General features: G+C 44.2%; 1 protein-coding gene across 5 annotated transcripts in view; it reads right to left on the bottom strand.

The window, feature by feature from the left end:
* The window catches only part of LOC142585438 (uncharacterized), a 33,965-nt gene that overhangs the window by 16,405 nt on the left and 2,814 nt on the right, over positions 1-14,746 (bottom strand). The window contains exons 2-7 of one of the 5 annotated variants that reach the window (XM_075696207.1): positions 14,429-14,487; positions 12,567-13,688; positions 12,148-12,202; positions 7,198-7,425; positions 7,052-7,072; positions 3,488-3,608 (exon numbers count right to left, since the gene is read on the bottom strand). In XM_075696207.1, the coding sequence (XP_075552322.1) occupies positions 3,488-3,608; positions 7,052-7,072; positions 7,198-7,425; positions 12,148-12,202; positions 12,567-13,688; positions 14,429-14,440 (1,559 nt within the window). In that variant the 5' untranslated portion in view covers positions 14,441-14,487. Of the gene's footprint in view, positions 1-3,487; positions 3,609-7,051; positions 7,073-7,197; positions 7,426-12,147; positions 12,203-12,566; positions 13,689-14,428; positions 14,524-14,746 lie in introns of all 5 variants that reach the window. The other 4 variants (XM_075696208.1, XM_075696204.1, XM_075696205.1 and 1 more) reach the window with 4 other exon arrangements.

Here is a 14,746-nt window from a genome sequence, read left to right as displayed (position 1 = left end):
CTCCTGCACACTTAATTAGTATCCTGCATCTGAGCACAGAAAACCTGCAATGTACAATTCTTTACCTGTGTGTTTGCAAAAACGCTTTATTTTCTGTCACCCAAGAAACACTCTCGCATTCAGCGACATGGTGAAAGAAGGTGTAACGACAGAACGAAAATGAGGCTGTACAAGTCAAACAGAAAAGGACAACAAGGTACATTACTGTGGCCTTCTAACCTTTAAAGGCCAAGTGCAACAAAATTTTTAACCATATAAAAAGACTAGTTTCATATATTGAAGGTATAGAGCAGCCTCTATGTAAAATTTTACGCTTGGAATACGCAAGAATGCAGTATCACAAAAAGATTGCAGAGAAGGCAATTTTGATGCCAAAACTAAAACCTTAAAGCAGACAGACGGCTGGGCTAGTTGGAATATTGAGATTTCGTGCATTTTCAGCACTTTAACGAAATAAAAAAAAAATTAAGCGAAAAGGAAAGATGAAAGGACAGGTAGCATCCTATGTGCCCTTTTGTCTCCTCTTCTCTTAATTTTTTCTATTTCTTTAAAGCACTGGAAATGCATGAAATGTTAAAAAAATATCGCCATTACTGATCACCAAAAATGAAGAAGAACAGGCTGGCAATGTCCATACTCAGGCAAAGATCAAGCAGCGCCTGCAGTGACAGATCAAACTTTGAGGCCACATTTTGGGACCTGTGTCGTATCAACTTGTCACCACGTGCCCATGTCGTCTGCTTAGGTGCTATTTAAAGGATGTTAGTAAAGTAACCAGACAACTGCCAGCCATGCACCTTTGCCAAGGTTGTTTCAATGGCATATAGTGCTACTCATTTGTACAACCAGTTTAGCCAAGGGAAAGTTTTGTTGCAATTGGCCTTTCCCTCTGGATTTTTAGGCATGCACTGTTTGCAACTGCAGAATGAGAAGTGTATATGTTTCGCCTTGCAGTTTGAAAGGGAGCACAAGTCATGCCAATGTAGTTTTTAATGCGATTGTCAATGAAAAAAGGTGCAGTTTCATCCACAAGATGGAGCATTGATTGTGATAGCAAATTATTAGACAGCTGTATACAATTAAGATTAGTAGTTTTATCAGTTGTAAAGCTGTTTTAACCATTCGATTACTAAATAAATTAGCAAGCATGGTGTCACGCACGCGCAGGCAAATATGAACATATCTCACTCAATAACCGCAGACACTCGCTGTGAGAATGCTGGCGCGACGAAGAGCGACAGCAGTGGCGAGCAAATCCCCTTTCATGCAGCCTCTCAGTTCAACGCACATTAGGCCTGTGAGAACACAGCGCACATGAAGCCATCAGCTATCTCAGGTCAGTTAGCCTTCGAATGCACCGACGATTACCTCCAAGATAGATGGGCACAGCTGCAGCTTTACCCTGCACCCCCCCTCCTCTTAGTACGCACATATCACCACTCCTCCCTACCTTTGCGTAAGCAAAATGTCGGCGTGCACCCTCCCCACCTTCCTCCCTTCACACGCATCCAAGCCATCATCCTTCTCGGCTCACCCTCGCACGCTTTTACTCACACCTACAGCATACAACACGCGTCTGCAATGTTTTTACACTTGAAGTTTATACAGACCACCACCACCACGACAGATATTTGCCTGGAGTGTCCATACAGTTGCTATTGCACTTAAATTCATCAATTTAAGGGTTAATACTGTTGTATGTGGACGTACGAGAAGAGCTGTGGTCCACTAACACCACCACCACCGCTCTGCCAGTCACTATCCATAATGGGACAGCTACACTTTAGCCCTGCTGAGGTTTAGTGTGCTGATCGCAAATGACATTGTTTGTACTTGTGTCGATGTACCGATTTTTTTTCTGGAGGTGACATTTTTTTATGTTGTGCTACTATCAGCATAAAATGAAACGTGAACAGCAGAAAGCATAGCTGAAGGTACAGTGGCGCTCTATCGAGTCATCACCATTAACAGACGTGCAGATCTAGTTTGACTGCACAGCAAGATTATGCTCTCCCTTTTTAGTTGCACGAACATCAAGTGACACCCTTGTTTCTTGCGCAGCACTTCCAGTTCACCTCCTAACTCGACCACGGATGAAATTCAAAATAAATCAGAATAGAAAAAAATAGCACAGTACAAAATTAATGTGTTTTATTGTAGATATCACATCAGAGTATAAGTTTAGTTACAAGTTAAACTACTGATGTGTCTGGAATAATTCGAATTAGAAATCACTGATTATCGCACACCAAAGCACAGAAACAGCCTTTAAAGACCCGCTACATGAGCACAACTTTGTCGAAATTTCTGGAAACCTGGACGTAGAAAGTGGAAGTAATGACGTCACTAATGATGTCACATACAAGAAGGTGATACGATATTTAACCGGCTAATTAATGGAAAACAGCTGCCTGGCATAGATTGAACATCTGCCTAGCAGAGCGGATGTGACATCACTCGCTCCTCTCTCGCTTCTCCTCTCCCAGCGTTCACCTGCTCACTTGCTTGCTCGCAACAGTTGCGCACGCGCACCCGTTACATGCTTTGACATCAGCATCGGAGAAGGTGCGTAAGGTACACTTCATGTGCCACTTGTTAGAGGGCTATACCCTGCCAGGTGGCGCGTCCTGTGCTTCCTCCTCGCCTTTTCTTGCATATTGTGCCAAGTCATCCGCTCGCTTAACCTAAAGAACACCAATACCAAGGTGCGAGTGCCACTAAGAGACACCCAAGTCGAAGGTCAGGGTCACCTACCAGTTTTTTGTTTCTGTTCTGGTTCTCATTTGAAAGTGAGAAAAGAAAAATCAAAGAAAACAGAAGCTAAAATATCATTATACAGAGCGAGTATTATTGCCCAGTGCAGCGAGACTGTGTCTGCTATCAGCGTGAAATGAAATGCAAACAGTGGTGTGTGTGGAACAGTTTGAGTAGTCATCATTACTGTACCGTTGTCTTTTCTCGCTTTCAAATGAACAAGACCAGACAGAAACAAAAATATCACAGTATTGGGGAGCATGATTACGCAGTGCAGTCATACCGGATGCGCACGCCTGCCAATGGTGATGACTTGACGGTAGGCACTATAGCTTCAGTTGTGCGCTCCGTTGTTCACTTTCCATTTGACTCCGATAGTATACTCCTAGTGTTAACTTAAGCTCACGGTTTCTTAATAAAGCTTCATTTGTAAGCATAGTGATCATGTGCATCTCCCTCTTGTGCTCCATCTTTTGCGCTACAGTTTAATACGGTCAACAGGACAGCTAGACATGAGTTTGGAACGACCAGCTTAGATTGTAGCCTTGTGAAGACTAGCAGGCACTCAGACCTGAATAGATATCTGTCCTATTACCCACGCAGTTCTTTCCTCTCCCACGGTTACACAACAAAAACCAGAGTCTCAACAGGAATGTGCAAAATGAAAGGTCTACCTGCTAACAACTGGGAATTTTAGTTGTCTACTTTAACATGAAAAGGAAGGGCCGCGTACCCATAAGGCTTCAGGTGGTCTACAGTTCCAGGGTTTGGATGCAGGTGAGAGAACAGCCGCAAAACTTCATGTTGTTTGCCTTCAGGTGCCGACTTTCGGACAGCCTTCTTTGTTGGAGTTTCTGCGTGATAAACACCACATTATGCGGAGTCATTCTAATGCGACGTCATAACTTAGTAAGATATTGGCTTGGCCTAGTTACTTATCATCCATACTGTGAAACAAGAGAAAGACAAGGATGAGGCAGATTACGCAAGTGCTACATAAATATATTGCGTAACACAAGAAAGCAGACAAATGCTCCAATGTCCTAGTCTTTCATGCTGTTCACAGTATGGAACACTATGACAATTCTGTGACTGCAAACCATGACTACAATATTTACCGAGATTCAGACAGATGTAAATATGTCAATGTGTCAAATGCTAAAGTACAGTCAGCCCTCCAGATTCAAATACCGGGTTCTTTCACAATATTCATGCACCTACCACTATCCAATGGCTGCAGTGTAAAAGCATTCACCACAGCAACTCGTAGAGGTCGTGTGACCAAGTTGGTCACAAATGATTGCAAATGGTTGCTTTGGTCGAATAGCAACTGTCTCAGTTCAGTTGCTCGCTGCTTGATTTTTCAGTTGCAAACCTACTAAACAAATTAGCGGCACAAAAGCCGGGCATCAGTATACACTGACACTTGTTTTACATTGCGATGGCGATGCAAGCAGGATGAGCGACATATGTATCACGACACATTTTGGGTGTGGCGACAGGCAGGTCGCATTTGCCAGTGTAAACATCAGTCGGCCCAATTCACTCCTTGGTCTGGTCGCTAGTTGCAGCTGGTCAAGCGACCTCTACCGGCAGCCGGTGTGAATGATCCCTAAACAACCTATGACCTGGCGTGACCTCGCATGAGAGATCTTTCCATACAGTGCAATCATGCAAATGAATTGCCACTGGTCCATCAACCAGTCCTATATCTATAACTGAACTGAGTGCGTTGTGCTGCAACTAAGGCAGATGCAGGCCCCTTAACACATGTACAGTGAAACAACTACATTTGCACGGACAAGGCACCGTCAGCACATATCATGGCAGCCGATATTGTTGTAGGACAGTTTTACGCCACCATCATTCCCTCTTCCTTAGCATAGCACTTTCACTTATTTGCAGACGGGCCCCCTTTTCCATGCACTTGTCCACACTCTGGCTAGATAATGAGATGGTCAGCTTTCTCACACAGCCAAGTTGCACAGCTGTTTGACTCATCACATCTTCAACCATAAAATCAGAAAAGTTAAGTCTCACATTTGTATGTTCAGTGCATTGTCTTAATATAATGTGAGGTAATTTTTCAACTTGGTAATCACACACTTCGCAGGATAGCATGCACTTGGGTCGGTTGGTGCATAACTCCATGTGCGAGAACAATGTAAAGACATGACACAGGAAGAGAAACAGATCAGCACGCTGCCCAACAACCATTAGATTTTATTGCCCGATAGATGATCTTACATGTGCACGGTCGTCCACTTCCAATTTGAACACGCCTCCGGGTGGCCGGCGAGGCTGGCGCTCCGTGGAGCGCCGCTCGTGGGCACCGGGAACTAACGCGCCGGCGCACTGGCAGCCACAGGCGTGGCCTCAGCTGCGTCATCTGCTACAGCGCGCCAGCACACCCGGCGCCCACGAGCGGTGCTCCGCGGAGCGCCAGCCTCGCCGGCCGCCCAGAGCCGTGTTCAAATTGGAAGTGGACGACCGTGTACATTGTGCACATCAGTTCCAGCAAACAACAAGCCCTGGATTCAACAAACACTTTTTTACTTACATACACCATGTATTATTGGGGGCGAGGACTTACAGAGTTGCCGTCTATCGGAAGTGCCTCCCTTGCATATAAGGGATCACGCAGCGCACTCCTCATAGGTTTCGCTTACGGCACTCAATAAAAACACCACGCGGCAGCCCTCCTGGACATTTCTGTAAGTACTCTAAAAACGAGGGAAGTTTTTTACTGTCAAAATAATAATCTTGGGCAAACTGAAAGCACAGAATCGTTTACAGACGCTATCTCTTTATCGAATATGTACAGTGAACGCCACTGCGCGTGGTTGCTGCGATGGAGTCTTCCGAGCCGGCTTCTTGCGTGAAAGGTAGGCAAACACTGAGAGCAAACTATGTGAAATATGTTCTTATATTGAGCTATCCGTATAACCAAATGGAGCATAACAGAATGAAGCCTCAATGCAGCGATCGCAAGGGTTTGCAGTGACCGACTGTGCGTCTGCATGCATTCCGCACACAATGTTTTGCTTTCGCTGTGAGCGTGTTTTCGCATCATGCTGTGAGCTTTAAGCCACAGCATACGAGCATATGATAGTACACTAGCAACCATTGTTGCGTGGATGCTATTAGAACTGTTCACAAATAATTTCATTATAGAGACTGACGCCTACAGCGAATGTGATGTGCCGTCGTGACGATTCAATCTTTTCTTTTGTCTTCTAAATTCTTCGACGTTTCAATATTATTTTTCAAGTTGTGTCGCACTGTATGTTTATCAGTCTTCTCAGCATGCGATTTGCCACTGCTTGTTTTTTGTAATCCAGTGCATTAATTCATAACACAAACATAACCAGATGCCATGCCTTTTTTTTTAATGTGCTTCTTACCACTCCCTTTCCATTTCAGTGAACTTGCCAGTATCTAGCATCAACAAGTTCATAGACTAAACTGTCATGACATTAGCCGGGCAGCGGGCACGGGCGAGCGTCCCAGTGTGTGTTTTCTGCTACATACCGAACATTGCAGTACCGGCACCACAGCAGAAATCTTCCGAGTCTGTGCTTGCTGCATACCCAAGTTGCAGCCGGTGGCTGTTTGCTGGTTTTAAGTTTCGCGAGCCAAGCTTCACGCAGCTTCTTGTCCTGCGGCTACGTGTGAATAAGGCTGACACCGGGCTCCATTGCGTACGTCTGCCACTGCGGCACCAAGCAGTAGCCTACTATGCTGCACGCCTCCAAAGGCAGCCACTACCTATTATAGTACTTTCAAATGTCGTAAAGTTGACACCCAAGGCGGGAAAGCCTCACCACTTAATCAGAACCGCGGTGCAGGTGGGACTTTAAACGTTTGTTTTCGGCTCGCTTCAGCGCTACCGAAGCAGCCAACGCAGCCACTGTGTCCACGTGATCCCTCATGCCCCATCACGCTGACGGTGGCACCAGCTTTTCCAGTGGTGGAGCTCGCCCCCAATATAGGTTGTCTTTCAAGCAAAAAAATCTAATGGTTGTTAGTATGTTGTTCTGTTGCTCTAGCTGGGTCTTGCCTTTATGCTGTTCACTCACATGGAGTTGTAGCACTTGCAATTCCAGAAGCATAATTTACTTGTATAGATACAGCATTGCCTTCAATAGTCCTAAAGAGAACAATCGTAGAGATACACTGAAATGGAAGCTTTAGTGCCACCAAAAGTGAGATAGCTGGCCCAATGTTAGCGGCAGCAACAATGACACAATGGCTCACATGCCATGGACACAAGACGAAATTTTGAACAAGAACATACCGAGTTCCCTGGTAGTACCTCCTGCAAAGAAAATATGATGACACCATAGCCACTAGACACATCGTGACATCTGGAAAAGGCAACCCTGAGTAGGCTGTGGCTGCAAAAAAAAAAAAGCAATAATAATATTAAATAAAAGCTATTACCATGTAAATGAGGGCTTTGTTCCTGTTTGTTTTCTCCATCTGCTTTCTTTGCAACTGAGTGATGTGAAGGAGCCGTGGCTGCAGCCTGCTTAGCAGTCGTGGGTGCCTGCTCTGCAGGTTTGCTGGGCTTTTCGGTTCCTCCCTGCGATTTTGCCGCCCGCTGGGCTTCTTGCAACGCTCGCCTCTGGGCTTTGAGCTCTGCCTTGTTTTTCTCTCCAGCGGCTTTGCCTGGAGGGAAGCAAATTAATTACACAAGCTTGACTACTTTGCAGAGAAACCATTTTGGAAATCACTGAAGATGACCATGGTCAAGAGCACATCTCTTGAACAGATAACCTATTCTTCAAACAAGAAGCATGTTATGTAAATGAAGTGTATCAGTTATTGGTATGGTTCAGAACTCGCGGCTGCAATCTTTTTAAAATTTCAACAGTTGTTACCAAACAAAAAACATGATTCCATATCCCACACTCCCAACAATAATCTTGTTCAACACTGAAGTTTCTTTTGTGAGCTTTCGAACCCTTAATATACTTTCCAACACACAGTTATGTAATATAAATGTAAACCAAGAGTACTGTTACGAGGATAGGGTTCAGCATCTTAAGTTGCCTCGTTTTACTATCAGCCCTTACTGTAGGGCACATTGCCACCGCTCTCCTAATGTCCTGTTACTACTGTGCTCATGTTTTTTTGTCTTTTTCTGCCTAGCTTATATGCAATTCGCAAAGCACCTGACCAGTGCTCCTCAGTAACCATTCACACAGATGTCTTACACATGCTTAATAAATGGCTGGGATATCTTCTCTCGGGACAACACACAACAATTTGTGTTCACTTCTTTTCATCACTGCGAAATTGCCACAGTTATAAAGAACGCACAAATTGAGCATGTGCATATGAAGACATTTGCAAAAAGCACACAAAGCGAAGCGAATGTACCAGAAAAAGCTGGTTGCAAATAAGGTGCAAAGTGTGACCTGCAGCCTAGTGTAAGAAATTTATTTCATCTTGCTATTCATTGCCTCAGCATCGTTGTTAGCTTATTCCGCTGCACAACACTCTCAAATCTGTCCAAAGGCATCTGTCCTGCCTCTACAATGCCAAAATCGAATAAGGAATTTCCTCAAACGTAAGTGTTTACCACATAACACTAGGAAATTCACAACTTGAAATTAACCTAGTTCTCACACTGTGTATAAAGAGCAGAAGATTAACATTGATGCTGAGAAAATATGGCAAGAAGTTTGTATCACGTGTCATGCGTTCCACATTACAGATTTGTGCCCCAGTTGAAGGGATGTTTTGATCTTCACCGAAGTCTTCCTGCATCAACCTTTTAGAGCACAATCAAAGCATGAAGTATTGTTATGATCGAACTGTCGGGTGTGAGAGGCGTTCAGGCGGGCTTCCTCATGTCGACATGATTGCCCTCTTCTCCAAATTGACTGCACACTTTTCCCCGAGCTGACACAAAAGGATACAAGGCAAACTGAAACGTCAAGAAGGCACGCTCCTGCTCTCCCAGCTGACACAATAGGGTGTAGGACAAACCAAAAGGCAACAAGGCACCCTCCCACTCTCCGAGCTGACACAAAAGGGTGTAGGGCAACCAAAAAGACAATAAGGCCCTCCCCATGCTCTCCACAAGCCGACACAAAAGGGCGAAAATCACTACAACTCCACCGGCTTCGGAAGAAGACAGCAACGAAAAAGGGACTACAAGTGGTTATTTAAGGCCAGGCTGGCCCACGTGTTAGAGAGACTGCTTGAGACTCAGATGAGAGTCACATCCGTGTACCAATGAAGTGAATACAATCTCTTCTACTTTTTTTTCATCCTCACTATGCCCAGCTTCGTCTTTGTTTCTCAATTGCTGCGGTGAATGCCCACCTCACCCATCGAGATTATATCAGTATGATTAAGCACACAAGCTGTTAAAGTCAAGTGTGCTTGAAAATGATATGTTGCAGTGCTCGATTTGAGTACGCCTGATGGTGCCCCCGCAACAGGCATGTAAAATAAGTTGCAACTACATTCTTAGCAATGTCAATGACAATCAATGCGCCATCACTCCCGTGATGACTGAATGCCCACTGGACCAGGCTGCACTCAAGTGACATTCGTATGAGTTAACAACATATGACCAGCAAATAAACTTTTAATTATGGATCAAGCAATAGCCAGCACACAGCTTTAGTCCAAAACCATGATGTTATGGTGCAATTTAACTGAATCTGGGCTTTAGGATGACATGTACATGTATTAATATTGCAATTTTAGTAGAATGCAGCGATGGAAGTGGCGTGTGGCCTTTTGTAGCAGTTTTTAGGGCTGGCAATATAGCAGCTCGAAGTAGAAATACAAGCTTGTGGAGCAGAAAAATTTGCTGTCTGGAGCAAGGAAACAATGCTTTCGAGCAGCAACTTACTGCTGTGGTGCAAAAAGGAAGGTCCACATGCAGTTAGCAGGAAAAGACTTCGTATGGGTTAGTACCACCTGAAAAACTGGATATATTATGTATTATACTAAGATGCAAGTTTTTTCTTCAACTTGCTGTACCATTTTCTTATGGTTATATAAGGAGATGAAGATAAACATAGAATTAACCTGAATTCACAGTTAATTCTGCATTTCAACAAAGAGTTAGTTCCTCCCAAGCTGTCACTGGCTTCGTTATACTTTTCATCTGCTATAAATCTCATCTGTTAAAGAGTTTTATCTGCTAAACTCATGACCACTAGTTGATATGCACAGCCAGCTAAGTGAAGGATGCTGTTTTGTTGTCCTCACAGGCATAAATCATAGATGGAATAGCATCTGCGCTGTGTACCTTGTGCATCCACGTCTACTTCCCTGTCCCGTTTTCACATTATTTTTCCATATCTGGGCTGCCTAGTCACAATAACATGTGCCATACGCAAAGGCACATGGAGCAGCTGCGCCCTCACAGTTGTGCGTGACCATAATTACATAAAAGAATTATTTCTAAGCTACACACAGCAGACGTAAAACACGAACTAAAGGCACGTACACATCACTAATGAATCACAAAGCAACCGCAAATATCTAGCACTTGTAGTAACGAGAAATCATGCGCCACAAAAGTGCACGCACAGTGACAAATAGGTGTCAATAAATGCAGAAAGGAAACTGTATTTCAGCCAACTAGCCTAAGTATCGGTCCTACTGCACTCTGTCCGTCACTGACCAATTTTTTTTACAAGCTCTGATAATTTGAACTTCACCACGGCAGTGCTGCATTCTCTCTAGACACTGGTGGATTCAGAAAGGGAGGGGAGTCCCGGGCCCTGCATGGGATATACTCACAGTGAAGTGATTAGCCAAGGCCACTTTGGAGCCACTTCTTGTAGCAGCCAAATGTGCATTTTGTAGCAGAAGACGGAGCTTTTGAAGCATCTAAATGCATACTTCCAAGTGGATAAATTGCCTTTGAGAGAAGCGAGAGAGCTTACAGAAGGAGGAAGCCCAATTTAGGAGAAAAAAGCACATTTTTACCAAGAATCTTTAAGCTCAACATAAAGTTATGGCACTAAAACATGCGAATCCCATGCATGATGAGAAAGTAATGACGACGACAGTGCAACGACGATGGCATTATGGTAATGGGATGACAACTGTATGAATATGATGGCATGACAAGAATTAGATGACAAAGCTGGGATGACAATGGTACGACCACTACAGCATCATAATGATAGTATGACCACAAACCCCTCTAATCTCTACTTTGTCTTTCCAGTTTGCAGGAGGCTGGCCGCTAAAATGGCAGGAAATGTAGAAGAGCACAGACAGATGGAAATTTGGGGAACTCAACTAAGGAAAAATGTTAGGAGTGTGCAGTACTCGCTCGCTAAGCTGCACCAGCTAAAAATGGCAATATGCAGCAGTGCAACAAAGAGAAACAAGCTAAGTAGCATGTCAAACGAGTTGCCCCATTTAACAAAATTTTCAGCCATTATGTACCCACTTGACCAAACCACAGGAAAGTTACACCACGAAAAGGCTTTGCTGTACTAGCAGAATGCTCTCCATTAGCATAATTAAGAAAGTTGGGAGCTCTCAAATCTTAGTTTTGAAAGTGCCATAACACCAACGGCCAGACCCAACACATTTCAAGCACTTAGTAGCCTTACTCTCGCACCCACATTTTACTTCCTCCACGCACACACATGACAAGTGCGTATGATCAATGATGTCGGTTGTTTGGTTAGCTGGTTTTTTAAAGTAAGAGAACACGCACTTCGGAGAAGCTTTGGAGCACATTATCGAAAATGTTGCAGGATGTAGCAGGATTGGCCTTTCGGAGCAATTGGAGCAGCAATCACACTCACTATGCTCATATACTTCAGCACTGACAAAGTTGAATGCATTTTTTCCCCCTGTTATTGCGTGTGCGTCTGCTTGAGTATTCAAAGCAGGTGCATGTCGGCACAGGCATGGCACAATACATGGAATAAACGACAATGTGTCGTAGCATTTTGCAGCATTTCCTTCACGGTGCAGTTTGGCACAATTGGCGCAGCATTTCCGTTACTAGGAATGCTAGGACACAGCCATTAACAATGATGCTCGTGACAAGGGCTCATGCCACTGTGTTCAACCAAACTGTGTGGGCTTCTTAATGGATTTTGAAGCTGTGTACACTTACATGCTGGCATAAATGTTTCTCACAATCATGCAAACTTCCTACTACCACATTTCTCCACACCAAGAAGTGTCCCATGACCGAACAACAATCAAGCATATTCTTCTGTGAACATAACATCACCAGGTGTCAGCACCAGTACTGCTGTTCGTAATTCTATCCCAGCATTTTAGTAAACCGTTAACACCAGTATGCACAAGTACAGTGAAAATATCACAGTCGTCAGGTCACCACTGTCACACTCCCTACACAGTTCATGGTTGGGACCACAGTGAATTTACTTAAGAGCTCACCTTCGGTTTTCTGAGCAGCAAGCCGGGCAGCATTTTCAGCTTCCTTTAAGTCACCAACATGAAAAAAAAAAAGAGGAAGAAGACAGTCATGAGATGGTGCCAGCCGTAATTTAGCCACTCCACAAGATAAGCTCCTACAAGTTAAATGTAGGTGTTCCAATACATGGAAAAAAGGGGCAATAGTTGTGTAAAATGTGTATAAATATAAGCAAACTGCAGTAGAAAAGAATTTACCCTATAAATTGCATTCAAAACAGTAGAAGAGCTTTATATGGAGGCTCATCAGGGTATGGGCAGTGAGTACCCTGAATAATGTGAACGCACAGGCACTATCCTTTATCCTTACAATGCACCTAACTTTCACATACTATTCTAACACATGCAAACACTCAAGGCATAAAACTTACGAAAGCAGCTCTTCTTTCCGCCTTCAGCTGTGCTTTTGTTTTCTCTCCAGTTACACCTTGTGCTTTGTCATTCGTTCCGGTGTTTTTGTTCGCCAAGCCATCATTCTCCTTTTTTGGCTGCACCAAAGATGCTTCGCTAGACTGCGAGACGACAGGTTTGGCATTTGCTTGTTTTTGAACGACCTTTGAGGACTTGTCATCTCCTTTCAAGGGATGCTTGTCACTACTGAGCACGACGTGATTGTTCACTGCTTTCACTGCACCACTGTCCTTGCTTTTCTTACCAGACTTCTTTGTGTCAGCACTATCTCCTGACGGCATGGCACCAGAGTTTTGCAACACAGCACTACAACTTATCCCACTGTCCTTCTTTCCAAAGTCAATCACACTTGTACCACATATGTCAACCACTATCTCAGGATCAGGGCCAGGTAATGGCTCCTGCAGAGCACGAACAATTTTCTCGCCAACGGTGGATTCGTCCTTAGGGTCCACAAGGGTAATGCTGATGGAGCTCTTATCCAGAGATGCCAGACTCTTCACAATGGCATCCGACAGGCTGTCCAGGTGATTCTGGGTGAGAGCATTGGTGGTGGCAGCAGGTTGTGAAGACTTTGACGAAGGTGGTGCTGGCGCCCCTGCATTCGGGCCTTCAGATGAAAACGCTTTGGCCGCTGGCTTGCTCGAGTGTGGGCAGATCAGCTCGAGGCAGGTGATCTCCTTGAGATTTCTGAGCTTGCAGCAGCCAGACTCATGGGTTTCAGCAGGTTTCTCTGGAACGGATTCTGCCACCTGCTGTTCAGACGGTTGCTTGGGCTTCTTCTTTTTCTTCTTCTTCTTCTTTTTCTGGCCTACTGATGATTGAGCAAGCTGCCCTTCTTGAGGTTGCTTTTCAGTTGGTTGCTGTGGCAACACTTTGCTGAGCACCACTTTTGCGACTGGCTGCACACTATTCTCGTTTCCTTCTACACTCTTCTTCTTGGTTACAGTTAGTTGTACTGACTGTGTTTTGGCCTGCTGTAAGCCAGGCTGGTATTTGTTGGTTTGCAAGCTCTCTTTTGAGTCTGTGCGAGATTCCTTGTGAGCTGGTTTCTTTTTCTTTTTTTGCTTTGTTCCGGAAAGCTGCAGCAAAGGATGAATATTTGTGAAGCGTGCAAATGTGTAATTGAAACATGCAGAGAGCATATGGATAATGCAAACTGAGAGTCACATTAAAGAAATGTCTGAAAAATTTTCAGGCATTTCATTACATGGAAAGACAGGTGCCTGCACCTGTGATCATGCAGGGAGCCATGCAAAAGTGACAGCACTATGACGTGACAGCACCATGACATGCCAGAACATATTGCATCATACACATATTCGTAATAGCACTCAGGCTATGAGCACTCGATTTGTGTGAACCCTGACATCAAAACAGAGCCTAACGCCCTTGAATGTTGATGAGTTTGATAAATCAAATTGAACGCCAAGAGCACCACTGAACTTGCAATTTAGAAGTTCCTTTCTCGACAGCTCGTGCGTGGAAACTAACTTTAGTAGCCAATACTAAAGTCATTACGAAGCAAGAACCTTGTATTGTCGCAAATGCACTAACCACACTGTGCACAAGTAAAATCGAGTGACGTCACATTAAACAGAAAAGATAGACTGCAATGATTACAGCAATCACTGCTACACAACAAAATGCATTTGCTGCTACTAAATATCTGCTAACAGACAAGACATGCCACCACGCGCCACATCGCAATTATATGGCTGTAGTTCGTTAGTGCAAACAAAAACATAGTGCAGCAGTACGAGTTAATTCATGCGCCAAGCATTAATATCGCAAGCACGAAAGCGTAAGAACGCTAGTTTACCGATGTGTCCATGACTGGCGAGGGGAAAGATAACCCCGACTTGTGAAGATGAAGATGGACTGTCAAAGAAGTTTCATGCCATGACGACACACAAACTGCGAAGCAATACAACACAAAGCACCCGCACCCCAGCCTAACATGAAAACTTTGTTACAAAACGTGGAGGTTTAGAAATGAAGCCAAGGGTCTCAAATCCCGAGGCAACCATATGTCAACTGCAAGTAACAAGCATTTTCGAGTTCGCGTACGCGGCATCAGGTTTCCTGAAACATGGTCTAAGCACACAACATTTTTTCCGTAACTTCACTATAACATGAA

The sequence above is a fragment of the Dermacentor variabilis genome, chromosome 6 (assembly GCF_050947875.1).
Source record: "Dermacentor variabilis isolate Ectoservices chromosome 6, ASM5094787v1, whole genome shotgun sequence".
Taxonomy (NCBI): domain Eukaryota; kingdom Metazoa; phylum Arthropoda; class Arachnida; order Ixodida; family Ixodidae; genus Dermacentor; species Dermacentor variabilis.
Note: the sequence above shows the minus strand (reverse complement) of the source record. Positions and strands in the feature narration are given on the sequence as shown.